Source organism: Opisthocomus hoazin, chromosome W, assembly GCF_030867145.1.
Source record: "Opisthocomus hoazin isolate bOpiHoa1 chromosome W, bOpiHoa1.hap1, whole genome shotgun sequence".
In the NCBI taxonomy this organism is placed as follows: domain Eukaryota; kingdom Metazoa; phylum Chordata; class Aves; order Opisthocomiformes; family Opisthocomidae; genus Opisthocomus; species Opisthocomus hoazin.
Genome location: NC_134453.1, coordinates 48,164,081 through 48,176,087, shown reverse-complemented (window position 1 = coordinate 48,176,087; position 12,007 = coordinate 48,164,081). Strand labels below are relative to the sequence as shown.

The window sequence follows — 12,007 nt, the reverse complement described above, 5'->3', positions numbered from 1 at the left end:
TGGCCAAACAGAGCAGGGTATTCCATACCATGTGCCATCATGCTGGTTTCCGGTGGGGGGGGGGGGGGGGGCGGCGCGGCAGGAACTCACTCGTGGCTTGGGAGCGTGTGGCAGCAGCAGTCGGTGAGAGCGGCTCTGTTCTGTGGTTTGTGTTGTGTTTTCTCCTTATCTGTATCGTTGTTTTTCCTGTTCCCTTTGTTTGCTGTTCTGTTAAACTGCCCTTATCCCGACCTACCAGTTTTTTGCCTGTTTCTTTCCATTCTCCTCCGCACCCCAGCGGGGGGAGGGGCGGCCGCGTGGCGTTTTTGTTGCCGATCACAGCTAAACCGTAACAATGTGTGCAAATAATGTTCTGTTGGTGGTAAAGACAGAGCAATTTCTTCAGTTCCCATGTCCCAGTTTGCCGGTCTCAGCATCCGTGAAAGGACGGGAACGACTCTCACATGCATTGGTAAGATACACAGCTGGATCCTTTTATTCCCCCGCTTCTGCCGTTATATACATTTGCCATATCTGTACACACGATTACGCTTACATCGGATAGGCTACAGACATAAATCACACACTGTTCACACGCCCCACATTCCCTTATGATTGGTAACTATGCACTAACGCCAATAGCAACAGACCGCCTCCACGTCCTTGAACACATCTTGTTTTGCTAACCCACACCATGTGCGCTATCAGAACTTTCTCAATGGCTATTCTTAGCTGTCTTTTACCAGCAGCCTCCTAGTCGTGCTAATTCTCAAGCTGCATCGACCCCAACATCTCCCCCTTTTTCTTTTCAAAAAGCTAAGTTATCTTATCATTGCCTTAAAAACATTTGCTCAATTTGTGTTAGTTGCATCACAAAAATTTTCTTCACAGTTACCTCTAGTGCCTCTTGCGTTATGCGTATTATACACGGGACCAACATAATCACTGCCATAATCATTACAACAATAAGCAATAACATTTTGATTAGTGACATTAACCAGCCAGAAATTCCCCATCTGTTTCCTGCTGCGTCAAATACTTCCGCAGCCCCAATAAATCAGAATGCAGATACAGTAGTCTAAAGGCAGAACCCGGAAAACTTACCAAACCAGCAGATGCAAAGGCAGTTACTTAGTCCAGACAAATCCATTAGATCACAAAACCCAAATAAATCCATCAGAACACAGAAATACAAACACTGTGACAACAAACACATGAAACCACACATTTATGGTCACGACCACACACACACACACACACACGCAGGTATACCAAGTTTTCAACATAAATCCAAATATTACAAAGACTTATGAACAGACAGCAAGCAGGCAACAAAAGTGATACTGGAAGAATGCCTTTCTTATCAATAGTCCCTGCTCAGAACCTTTTGGTCCAGGGATCAGAGGTTCTCCCCGAGAATCCCTCGGTGCCGGCTGGAGGTCCTGCGATCCCTGGGACCATTGATGTTCAAGAGCAGGGTCCTACCTGGGTACCCAAACTCTACTACTAGAAAGGAGCAAAATAATTCACTCTCCAGAACTTAACCCCGGAGCCCTAGAAAGCAGGCACTCATATTGACACTCATCAGATAGTACAGATAACAGCTATACATCGTTAGGATGTAGCATCTTTGTTAACCGGGCCCACTGTCTTTTTATCGCCTCCCCTTCTTCTTCCATGTTCATTCAAGATGGGTTTGATCCATTTCGCCGGCACCCACTCCATCTGTCCATTATCTGTAGAAATACAAGCATATCCCCTCCCCCAAGTGAGTAGTCGTACTGGACCTTCCCAAACCCCTTTATCCAGGCGGAATACCGTTACTAACACCACATCATTGTCATAGACATTTTTTTTTGTTCCCCTGTGCTGAACAGCTGGGGGGTCACTACGACCTCCTCTAACATTCAGCCAATTCAGGACAAAAAGGGTTTTGTGTAGACAGTCTATTGGGGATTGCTCTCCCCCCTTTTTAAAAATATTTAAATGATCTTTTAGTAAGCGATGGGAACGCTCAACAATAGCTTGACCGGTGGAGTTGTATGGGATGCCCTGTACATGCTTAACACCCCACCGCTGAAGGAAACGGGCCACCACCTGAGACCTGTAGGCTGGGCCATTATCAGTTTTAATTTGTTCAGGTACTCCCAACACAGCAAAGGCTTGCGCCCAATGTCGTTGGGTTGCTTTGGCATTGGTAGAAGTAGCCGCTGTTGCCCAAATGGCAGCCGAACACGTATCGACAGAGACATGGATGTACTTCAAACGCCCAAACTGGGGGAACTCAGTCACATCGGTTTGCCAAAGTTGTCTGGGCTGTAGACCTCGAGGATTTACACCACCATCCTGTATAGGAGTGAGTCTCACACAGTCAGGGCAGGCTGCAACAATAGCACGCGCATCTGCTTTAGATAATGAAAACTGTCTTTGCAGCGCCGCTGCAGACTGATGGAAAAAATCATGCGCTGCTCGTGCAGCATCAAAGCTTGTGGACAGTTGTACGGGAGTGGCTGTCACTAGTTGGTCCGCACGGTGGTTGCTCTTAGGTCTTGTAAGAGTGTCCATTTTTTGGACTTTTTCTGAATGGTAAACACAGGAGTATTCCAAGGACTAGTGGACGGGACCAAGTGCCCTAACTTCACTTGTTCATCCACCAATTCTTGGAGATGGGCGAGCTTTTCAATAGACAGTGGCCATTGGTCCACTCAGATCGGCTTTTTTTGTCAACCACGTGAGCTTCAGTGTAGGCCTGGATGCGCTCGCTTCAATGGCCGCTGTCAAAAAGGCGTCTGAATGACACAACCCCGTTGTGATAATACGTCTCTGCCTAATAGCCAAATAGTAGTATTCAAGACATAAGGGCATGCTTGTGCCAGCAACTTACCATCTTGGTCTACAAAGGTAATGAACTCAGTACTCATTTGTGTCGCTGCTGCACCACCGATTCCTGTCACCATGCCCAACGCTACCGTCAATGGCCATGACTCCGGCCATTGGGCCCTCGGGATTATAGTAACATCCGCTCCAGAGTCTATCAACATTTTCTGGTCTTTTAGTACAATGCCGTTCGGTCCTTTAATAGTGATCTTTCTTATGGGCTGTTCTGTGGAAAGAGGTTGTACGAATGCCACCAAGGGGGGTTCACTTGAGCCAAAGGCGTCACTTCCCCTATAGTTAGGGTCAGTTGGGGGGGACCTGAGCAATAAAAGGAATCAGTTGGGCAACCTTGCTGCCTCGTTTGATGGTTAATGGTGGCGTGAATACCTTTAACATAATCCCTATTGGGCCTGTGAAATCTGCATCAATTACTCTTGGTAGGACAAAAATTCCCTGACTAGTTGCAGAGGATCGCCCCACCAACAATGCACTCAGCCCATGACCTAAAGGTCCTGTGGCTACCGAGGGGACGACATGCACCTTATCATCTTCTATAGTGATGTCTTGTCCCACGGCCAGATCGACTCCTGCGGAGCCGCTTGTGGCGGCTCGGAGCTCGTCGAGACAGCCATAGCTGTGGGGAACTTTCTTGTCCTCGTGTCCCCCATCCTGGCGCTGCTCTGCCTGTTTCCCGACAAGGGGGTACCATCCTTTTTAAACTGCGACCTGCATTGAGCTGCTTTATGCCTGAACTTGTCACATCTATGGCATGTCCCTACAAATTTGTCAGCCACCACCTTTTGCTTCTTGATCTGAGGACAGTTTCTTTTGTAATGGTCTTCCTCTCCGCAAATAAGACAACCAGTTTTTGCTTTAACACCTCGATCCCCTTTCCCCGTTTGCATGGCAGGTCGTAAAACAGTGGCCATAGCAGCCGCATATATTCTGGCCTTCTCTCTTTCCTCCGCTAAGCGAGGTAATCGGGAACAAGCCTCCACGTACCGACTAAGGGTAGACCCACTAGGTAGGGATGCAATTATCTGTTGACATTGAGTGTTGGCATTTTGAAAAGCTAAATCCTTTCCTACTGCACCTTTTGCTTCACTTGGCAGATTCAGTGCCGCATCTAATACTTCCTTTAATCGGTCTATAAAGTGCATGTACGGCTCATCAGGACCCTGACGAATCTGCGTATAAGGTAATACAGGGTTCCCAATCTGTGGTAACTCAGTTAAAGCGGCCAGGGCTAAGCTCTGTGACTGTTGCAATATTCGAGGGTGTAGCGCTGCTTGAGCCGCCCCCTTGCGGAAAGCACCAGTACTCATGAGCTGGTCTAGTGTAACTACACGTAAAGGATCATCGGCACCTAGCTGAAGGTTTTGCATCATTGCAACCTCACATTTATCCCGCCACTTATCCTTCCGCAACATAAAGGCAGTGGGGGGGCAACACCAATTCTAACAAGGCTCAGGCATCAGCTGGCACTAATATCTGATTTTTGAAAAAGGTGGTAACCAGCGTCATAACTTGCTTGTTATCCAAACCATAGTTCATTACGTTTTTTTGTAACTGACTCACTGTTTTCCAGTCAAAAGGAGCCCATATCCGTTGATTCCCCTACGTAAACACCGGGAATGCTGTTAAACTGTTTGGTAGCATTTGTCCTTCAATTACAGCATTTTCTATTACCCCCCTCCATCATTGTCCCATATTAAAATTAGGGTCGCATATTGAGGGCGTCCCGTCTCCACTCCGACCTCCAGCGGCCACACCACCCCCCTCTGTACCGCCGGGTCCCTTCAGACCACACCCACCGCACGCGCAATGAGGCTTTTGAACACCGGATGCCCCCCCTCCGTGCTCTCTCCACTTCACGCCCCTTTTCCACGCCCCACGTTCGTCATCCTCCACCCCCTTACCGTATTTACTGCGCAAATAGTGATCAGCGTCAGCTAAGCTCATTTCCCTGTCTTCCAGCATGAGCCTAACCCAGCGCTGCTGCGAATGCTGTGCCGGCGCACTTACGTTAATGCTTCCATTATTTGACCCCCCTGAAATCACCTCCCCCATCCCGTCCGACTCCTCACATATCTGCTGCTCGACCGCTCGCAAACCGTCCGTTATGGCCTGGTGAGCCTTTCGATATGCCTGTTTAATCGTGGCGTTACGGGATCCTTTATCTAGTCGTTGCATCTCGTCCAACAGCTTTGTCATTTGATCCTGTTGCTTTCTCAATGTGTCCATAGGTTCACTTTTATGAATCTTTGGGTATAATAGCGATGTTGGTCCTTCGGGCAAGTCAGTATCCATTTCTTGAGAATCGGAGTCCGGGAGCGGCACATTCTCCGTCAGTGGTGGGGCTGTAGGTGGCGCTGGTGCCACACTCGGTTCTCCGCAGGGCTCCGTTTCACAAGCCAACGGCGCCGTACAGGGATCTTGACACTCTCCTGCGGGTTGACTGATTGCAGAAACAGCTCTCGCGGCGGCTGCAGCCACAGTAGCATCGTCCTTCATATCAGCAATCATATTTTTAACAGTTCGTAAAACAGGGGCTAATTGCCGTGCCTCTTTGTTTCCGACCTGCACAGAGTCCCACAAGTCCATCCCAACTCTGTGCCACGCATCCGGATCGAACAGCTGATCCATTGTTATCAGCTTTCGGCGGCGGCACCATAATAATAGTCCCGATATGTCTCCTTCAGTTAACTTAGCGTCGGCTCAATCCGCCAATTCCAACAGGCTTGTCAGCGCCGTGTTTTCTGACGCTGATACAGTGGAACCCATGCTGCAGATGTTCATGCCCCCCCTGGCGTGCCGCGGATCTGCTCCTGCCTTTCTCGGGCAGCCCGGCTTACCTCGCCAGCTGGCAGGCCCCTGCCTTTTTTTTTTCTGGCTGCGATAATAAATCCGTAGGGTCACCAAAATGCCAGGTCTCAGCATCCGTGCAAGGACGGGAACGACTCTCACATGCATTGGTAAGATACACAGCTGGATCCTTTTATTCCCCCGCTTCTGCCGTTATATACATTTGCCATATCTGTACACACGATTACGCTTACATCGGATAGGCTACAGACATAAATCACACACTGTTCACACGCCCCACATTCCCTTATAATTGGTAACTATGCACTAACGCCAATAGCAACAGACCGCCTCCACGTCCTTGAACACATCTTGTTTTGCTAACCCACACTATGTGCGCTATCAGAACTTTCTCAATGGCTATTCTTAGCCGTCTTTTACCAGCAGCCTCCTAGTCGTGCTAATTCTCAAGCTACATCGACCCCAACACCAGTTGGAAAATTTATCTCAAATTATCCATTCTTGAAACTGTACCTCAGACTAAAATCTTTTCACCAGGGACTTTATGAGAATTTGTTTTTCAGTTTAAATCTAAAGTGCCTTTTAAATGCTAAAACTGCAAAATTAGAAACCATTAAATTGTATAAGGCAGAGAGTGATTAAATCTACCAAACACATTCAGAGCAGCTTATGCTACTTTTTAATTAAAAAATATCACTAGCAACATTCAGACATCCTCATCTATCTAAAATTAGGAGATTACTCAAAACACAAAAAATACTGATGCTACCATGCAGGAAACTGAATGAAAGTACTTGAAGCTTTCAGTCCCTCAGCCCTAGGTACACAGTCTTTGGGTAGAGTGGAACAGAGCCCAGACAGTGCTGCAGTGTGATCATTCTATGTTTGCTGATTAAATAAGTGAGACTAATGGAAGCCTTGGAGGGAGGCTGTGTGTTCCTCTTTCCTTCTTGACAGGATGGTGAGTGAAATCACAGTGGCTGTAGCAACTGAGTACTGGATAACAAGATGTGCATATTAGAGAGAAAAGAAAATCTGTTTTGTGTTTCAGAACCAGTTTTAATAGACAGAAAACAATTAAAGACGACACCTTATTGGTGTTATTTTTCTCAAAACAGCAAATTTATGTAGAAACCATGTACAGTTTTAAAAGTACATTTAGACCGCAGCCTTGTGTCTTCAGGCATGAAGAAATTGACGCAATTCTGTTGAAGCCACTGTAATTATTTCATGGCCAAATTCAGACCTGCAGCTTTAAGCTTTTTCTATTAATTTAAAGAAAGGAACAAGAAAAATCATCAAGTAGTTTCAGTCAATCACAGGCAAGATGTCAGGAGCCAAAGATCAGCTTCCTTCAGGCCGAGATATCTCCTCCAAGGTTCTGAAGTTCTGTCTGGAGTGTTACAAAATTTACTAGTGAATGGCCTCATCTCTTTCTTACTACATATGACCATTACTCTGTTCCCCAGTTTAATACAAAATCTACGTTTTTAAGATCTACTACATCCTACATATTCTTATTCTTTTCTTTGTCTAATTGAAAATTGGTCTTGCCTAAAAGGTATGGCCTAAAATAAAGCACAGATACTTGGTAGCTGCTGGAGTGCAAGACATGATATTCATAGTAAAACACTTCTGTTGTTGCACAAACTCCAGCTACTTGAGAATCATGGAAAGATTCCTAAAACAACAAGCATGAACACAGTAAACCATCAACTTGTGTATTTGTATCAAGGGAAAATTAATTACTACTATTGTAGTTAATAAAAATAAAGAACGGAAAAAAATAGGGATCACCCCTTTCGCAGCATTACTCATTTGAATTCCTGAAATGTTTATACTAGCAAGAAAAACAATTAAGTCCAAACCTACAAAGATATCTTGCACACTGCATTGGCTTTGCATGGCAAGATTTTGGTAGCAGTGGGGCTAGAGGGGGGGGCTTCTGTGAGAAGCTGCTAGAAGCTTCCCCTATGTCCAATAGAGCAAATGCCAGCCAGCTCCAAGGTGGACCCACCGCTGAACAAGGCTGAGTCAATCAGTGATGTTGGTGGCACCTCTGTGATAACATATTTAAGAAGGCAGAAAAACCCCTGCACAACACCAACAGCAGTTGAGAGAGAGGAGTGAGAATATGTGAGAGAAACAACTCTGCAGACACCAAGGTCAGTGAAGAAGGTACCTGGGGTATATTTTGGATTGTTTGGATACATTCTGGGGATAAAAGTCAAGTCCCTTCAAGATAGATCCCAAACATTCCACTTCTGATTTACAAAATTAAAGTTTATAAGGAGAAACTTTGTGACCTTTACCAGCCAATGCAGTCAATAACACCAGAATATCAATTTTGCACATATGGGAGTCGGGACTAGCTATTAGTAAATCATTGACATACTGTATCAGTACAGATTGCCTTGGAAGTTTTACATCCTGTAAATCTTTGACTAATATCTGAGAAGAAAAAAATAGTTGGTGATCCTGCAAAACCCTGAGGTAATCGGTTCCAAGCATAACCATTTTTGCAGATTTTAGGAGCCCTACTTAAGTGGGATCCCACCCCCAAATATGGGGCGGAGGGAGTTGCAGTGATTTGAAGATCCGGTAATAACCTAACAGTATAATGTATACTGTTAAGCAGGTATCCTTTATTACGGCGCCGGGCACATGGGGGAACTCTCCTCCAAATGTGCGCGCCAAACACCCTTTTCATTCCAGGTTAAATACAATCACAATATACATATTCATTATAATTCCAAGAAATGCTTAGCATATTCATGGATTTTTCGAGAACTAATTAGCATACGTTAATGTTTTTCACGCATGTCTTTTGACGCCTCTGGGTGATCATCGGGGGTCTTCAGATGAAGGCTCATACTCTTCATCACGGTGTCCACGGGTTGACCTTTGTTTCTGCACAAACTTCGTTCTAAGATCGCGTATACAGTGACCTTCAAGGTTGTTTTGCTCCGGCCTTGTTATCCTCTTGGTGCCTCTTTATCTCTGTAGCTCGGCGCGTCTGCTCTCCCAAAGCCGAGCTGTCTGGAGTGGAATTATTTGGGAGTCTCTTATCCTACAGCTATCCCAATTATCCGCTGAGAACCAAGACTTGCTTTGGTTTTAATTAATCTTTTGTGCAATGGTTCTGATGACTTAAAGTGATAACTTATATCTACATCCACTACATCTACTACATTCGCTACATTCACAGGTATCAATCCCTCCTTTTCTTTTGGACTGTGGCTTACATATTTTGAGACAGAGGTTAGTACAACAGTTACAGCATTGGATCATTATGTATGTAAGAATACAAACTGTAATAACAAAAACTACTAACAACTAGAAAATATCATTAAAGATACTTTGTTATAGTTTCATGTTTCTTATGATCCCTTCTATCAGCAGTTCTTCTGGTAGGGTGAAGCCTCTAAGGCTTTCCTGTAATGCGGTAACTAGTTCAGATAAATTTTTGACAGGTATGCAGAGCTGAATACCCTGATGATATAGGATACCGTTAGAAACGTTTAGGTCATAGTAATGCTTAGGTCATAGTGACATATTGTTTAATTTAGGCCTGACTACTTTGTATAAACAATGTATGGCCTTACTAACAATTATGCCCTTGAAGAGGAGCTAACAGACTTATAAAAGGGGAACATCCTGCCCGGAAGGTGCCTAAAGCTGGATGACTGCCGAAGAAGCATGAAGTTAACAAAGATCTAGGGTAACTAGGAAAAAGGTGAAGGTGGCAGGGGGAGATCGCGACCGCTGACTCAATTCAGAACCAGAAAGACAGCACCCCCCCTCAGCTTGTGAGCATGCATAGTTAAATAAAGAAGGAATATACCTTTAAGATGAGTGCATAGCGCGATGAACCAATCAGAAAGTAATGAGTAACTTCTTTGATTTTGTAAGAGTATATAGTCCTTGTGACCCTGCTAAGTGGTGTGCTAGCTTTGTGGAATTATCACCTGGCACCCACAGCTGCGCAAATATGCAATAAAGACAATACCTCTGCTCTGTGTGTATATTGGCATACTGCACACTGGGTAAATGATCCCACTTTTGGGACAACACTGGGGGGAACAGTTTAAATTTGCCTGCAATTTACAGAGTAAATCTCTCCCTAATTAATTAGTCAGGCTGTTTTCAAGTAGTATAAAAGAATGCGTAATTGATAAGGGCCCTATCTGGAGGGGTGTCTCTTAACAGGGGTACGTGTTGGGGGCTTCCTTTAATTCCCATGATATATTTTTGTCCCACTGTGTTAATGTCGTCATTTGTTTAGAGCCGAATGTGTAGCATCTGTATCTACTAGGTACAAGTAATCTTCCCCACACTCACCCTAAGGGTCAGTTGGAGCTCTTGTTGTGGGTTTACAGTATTTAAAATCATGTGGGCATTACTCATGGTTGCTGGATAATAGGTTCCCAGTAACTGTCAATCTTGGATATAATTATGTTCTTGTGGGGGGTCAAGGGAATTGAATTCAGAAGTCATGGTTAAACTGGGCATAGCTTGCGGTGTCAGAGAAAAATAGAGTTTATAGGGGCAAACTTTTTTCCAGTATCCTAATCACCCACAATAGTTTTTAAAAAGTTCTCAGGGAATTTCAGGGGAAAGAAGTCCTCATGGTTTACTGCATCCCCATACTTGACCCCTCCCTCCAGGGTAAAAGGGTCCTGGACCCCTGAGAGCTGTGGACAGTAAGGAAACTTTTCCTCCTGTTGTTTTTTCCTGTATTTTTCTTGTTTGTCATCCCTGCCATTAAAGTCGCTATACTAACAATTTCATCTATTTCTTTCCCTTGCCATCCCGGAACATGTTTGGAAAAATATTTGCGGATGTCGGGAGTGGATTGGTCGACAAAAAGGGTAACAAGAAATGATCAATTTTCAGGATCGACCTCTGTTACGAATAAGATTTTGTTACACAGCTTCGGTTTAGCAGCAAATTAGGATTTGTTGATATTTTTGAGATAGATCACAAGATTAGTGATGCCATGAAAAGCCAGAGTTAAAGACTCAGTAGTCCAAAGACTATTAAGCAGGTATTCTTTTATTGCAGCGCTGGACACACAGGGGATTTCTCCTCCAATTGTATGTGTCTGTTCAGGTTAAATGCATAGCTTATATGCAAGTTTTACATACATATTCATCAAATTCCTGAGACAATATTTACATATTCATTATTTCTCCAGGAACTCATTATCATATGCTAATGTTCTTTTATGGGCATGCCCATTTATGACCCCGGGTGGTCGTGGGGGATCTATAAGATGAAGGATATACTCTTCCTCAAAATGTCCACTGGTTGACCTCTGCTCTTGCGCATGCTCAGTTCTGAGATCGCATCTATCACGTCCATCAAGGGCAGTCTGTTCTGGTTTAGTGTTTGTTTTGCCATTCCTTCATTGTTATGGTTCCACGCATTTGCTTCTTCCAAGGTTGAGCTATCTAAATAACATTATTTAGGAGCCTCTTTATCTTAGAGCTTTGATGTCTTCTCAAAACAGAAAAGATCTACTTTAGTTTAATTACAATCACTCTAGTAAGTGGAAATTTTACATTTACAGATATAAATCCCTCCTTTTCTTTTGAAGATTTGTAGCTAGAAAGCTATGAATCCTCACTGTTGTATTTTGTTGTTATATATTCTGCAACAGGTTATGGTTAGTTAGTTATAATACTGAACTGTTAGGTATTATTTTCAAATTTCTTCAGACTTAAAGGTTTCTTTATTAGATTTGTTTTAGCCCTTTCATTCCAAGGGTCTGGGAAAAGTATTTTCCAGTTTTTATTTGGTGTCTGACTTTGTTCCTTTTCCAATCACTGTGTGTCTCAACTGAATCCTGACAACACCAAAGGAAACATTTGAGAGATGTGTAAATAAGTATGCCTAAAACTATCAGGGTGATTAATACCATGAATAATTGTTTTAACCATTCTGAATTAGGAAGCCAAGAGGTCACTTTATCCCATAAATCTCGAAACCCCAAGGAAGTATCATCCAAAGATACTGCATGGAATACTCACGTTTTCTCCTAGAGCATATTCAAAGCTGCTTCTATCTGTCTATCTTTGTTGATATATGCACAGCAACTGGTATTAATGAATATACATACTCCCCCTTCTTTGGCAGTTAATAAATCTAATGCCATTCGATTCTGTAGCAAAACTTTACTAAGGGATGATACTTCTGTCTGTAAATTTTCCATAGTATTTATTGTTAGATTTTTTATCTTTTTTTTCAAAACCATGAAAATGTTTATTCTGGCTTTCTCCAGTTCACTTACTCCTAACCATGATAAGAACCACTCTGACAAAGC

General features: G+C 43.8%; 1 protein-coding gene across 1 annotated transcript; it reads right to left on the bottom strand.

The window, feature by feature from the left end:
- Window positions 1-489: 489 nt before the first annotated feature.
- On the bottom strand, window positions 490-5,890 carry LOC142365672 (uncharacterized). Its single transcript, XM_075446714.1, has 2 exons — window positions 4,776-5,890; window positions 490-1,715 (listed from the first exon to the last, which is right to left on the bottom strand). The coding sequence occupies exons 1-2, from the start codon at window positions 5,500-5,502 to the stop codon at window positions 1,594-1,596; spliced, it is 849 nt and encodes a 282-aa protein (XP_075302829.1). The 5' UTR covers window positions 5,503-5,890; the 3' UTR covers window positions 490-1,593.
- Between the last annotated feature and the right edge of the window lie 6,117 nt (window positions 5,891-12,007).

Bases quoted from the DNA above. Each gene is read 5' to 3' on its own strand.
- LOC142365672 (XM_075446714.1), bottom strand. From the start codon at position 5,502: ATGGATCAGCTGTTCGATCCGGATGCGTGGCACAGAGTTGGGATGGAC. The intron at 1,716-4,775 runs GTAAGGGGGTGG...GTATTTCTACAG, and splicing joins CTATTTGCGCAGTAAATACG to ATAATGGACAGATGGAGTGG.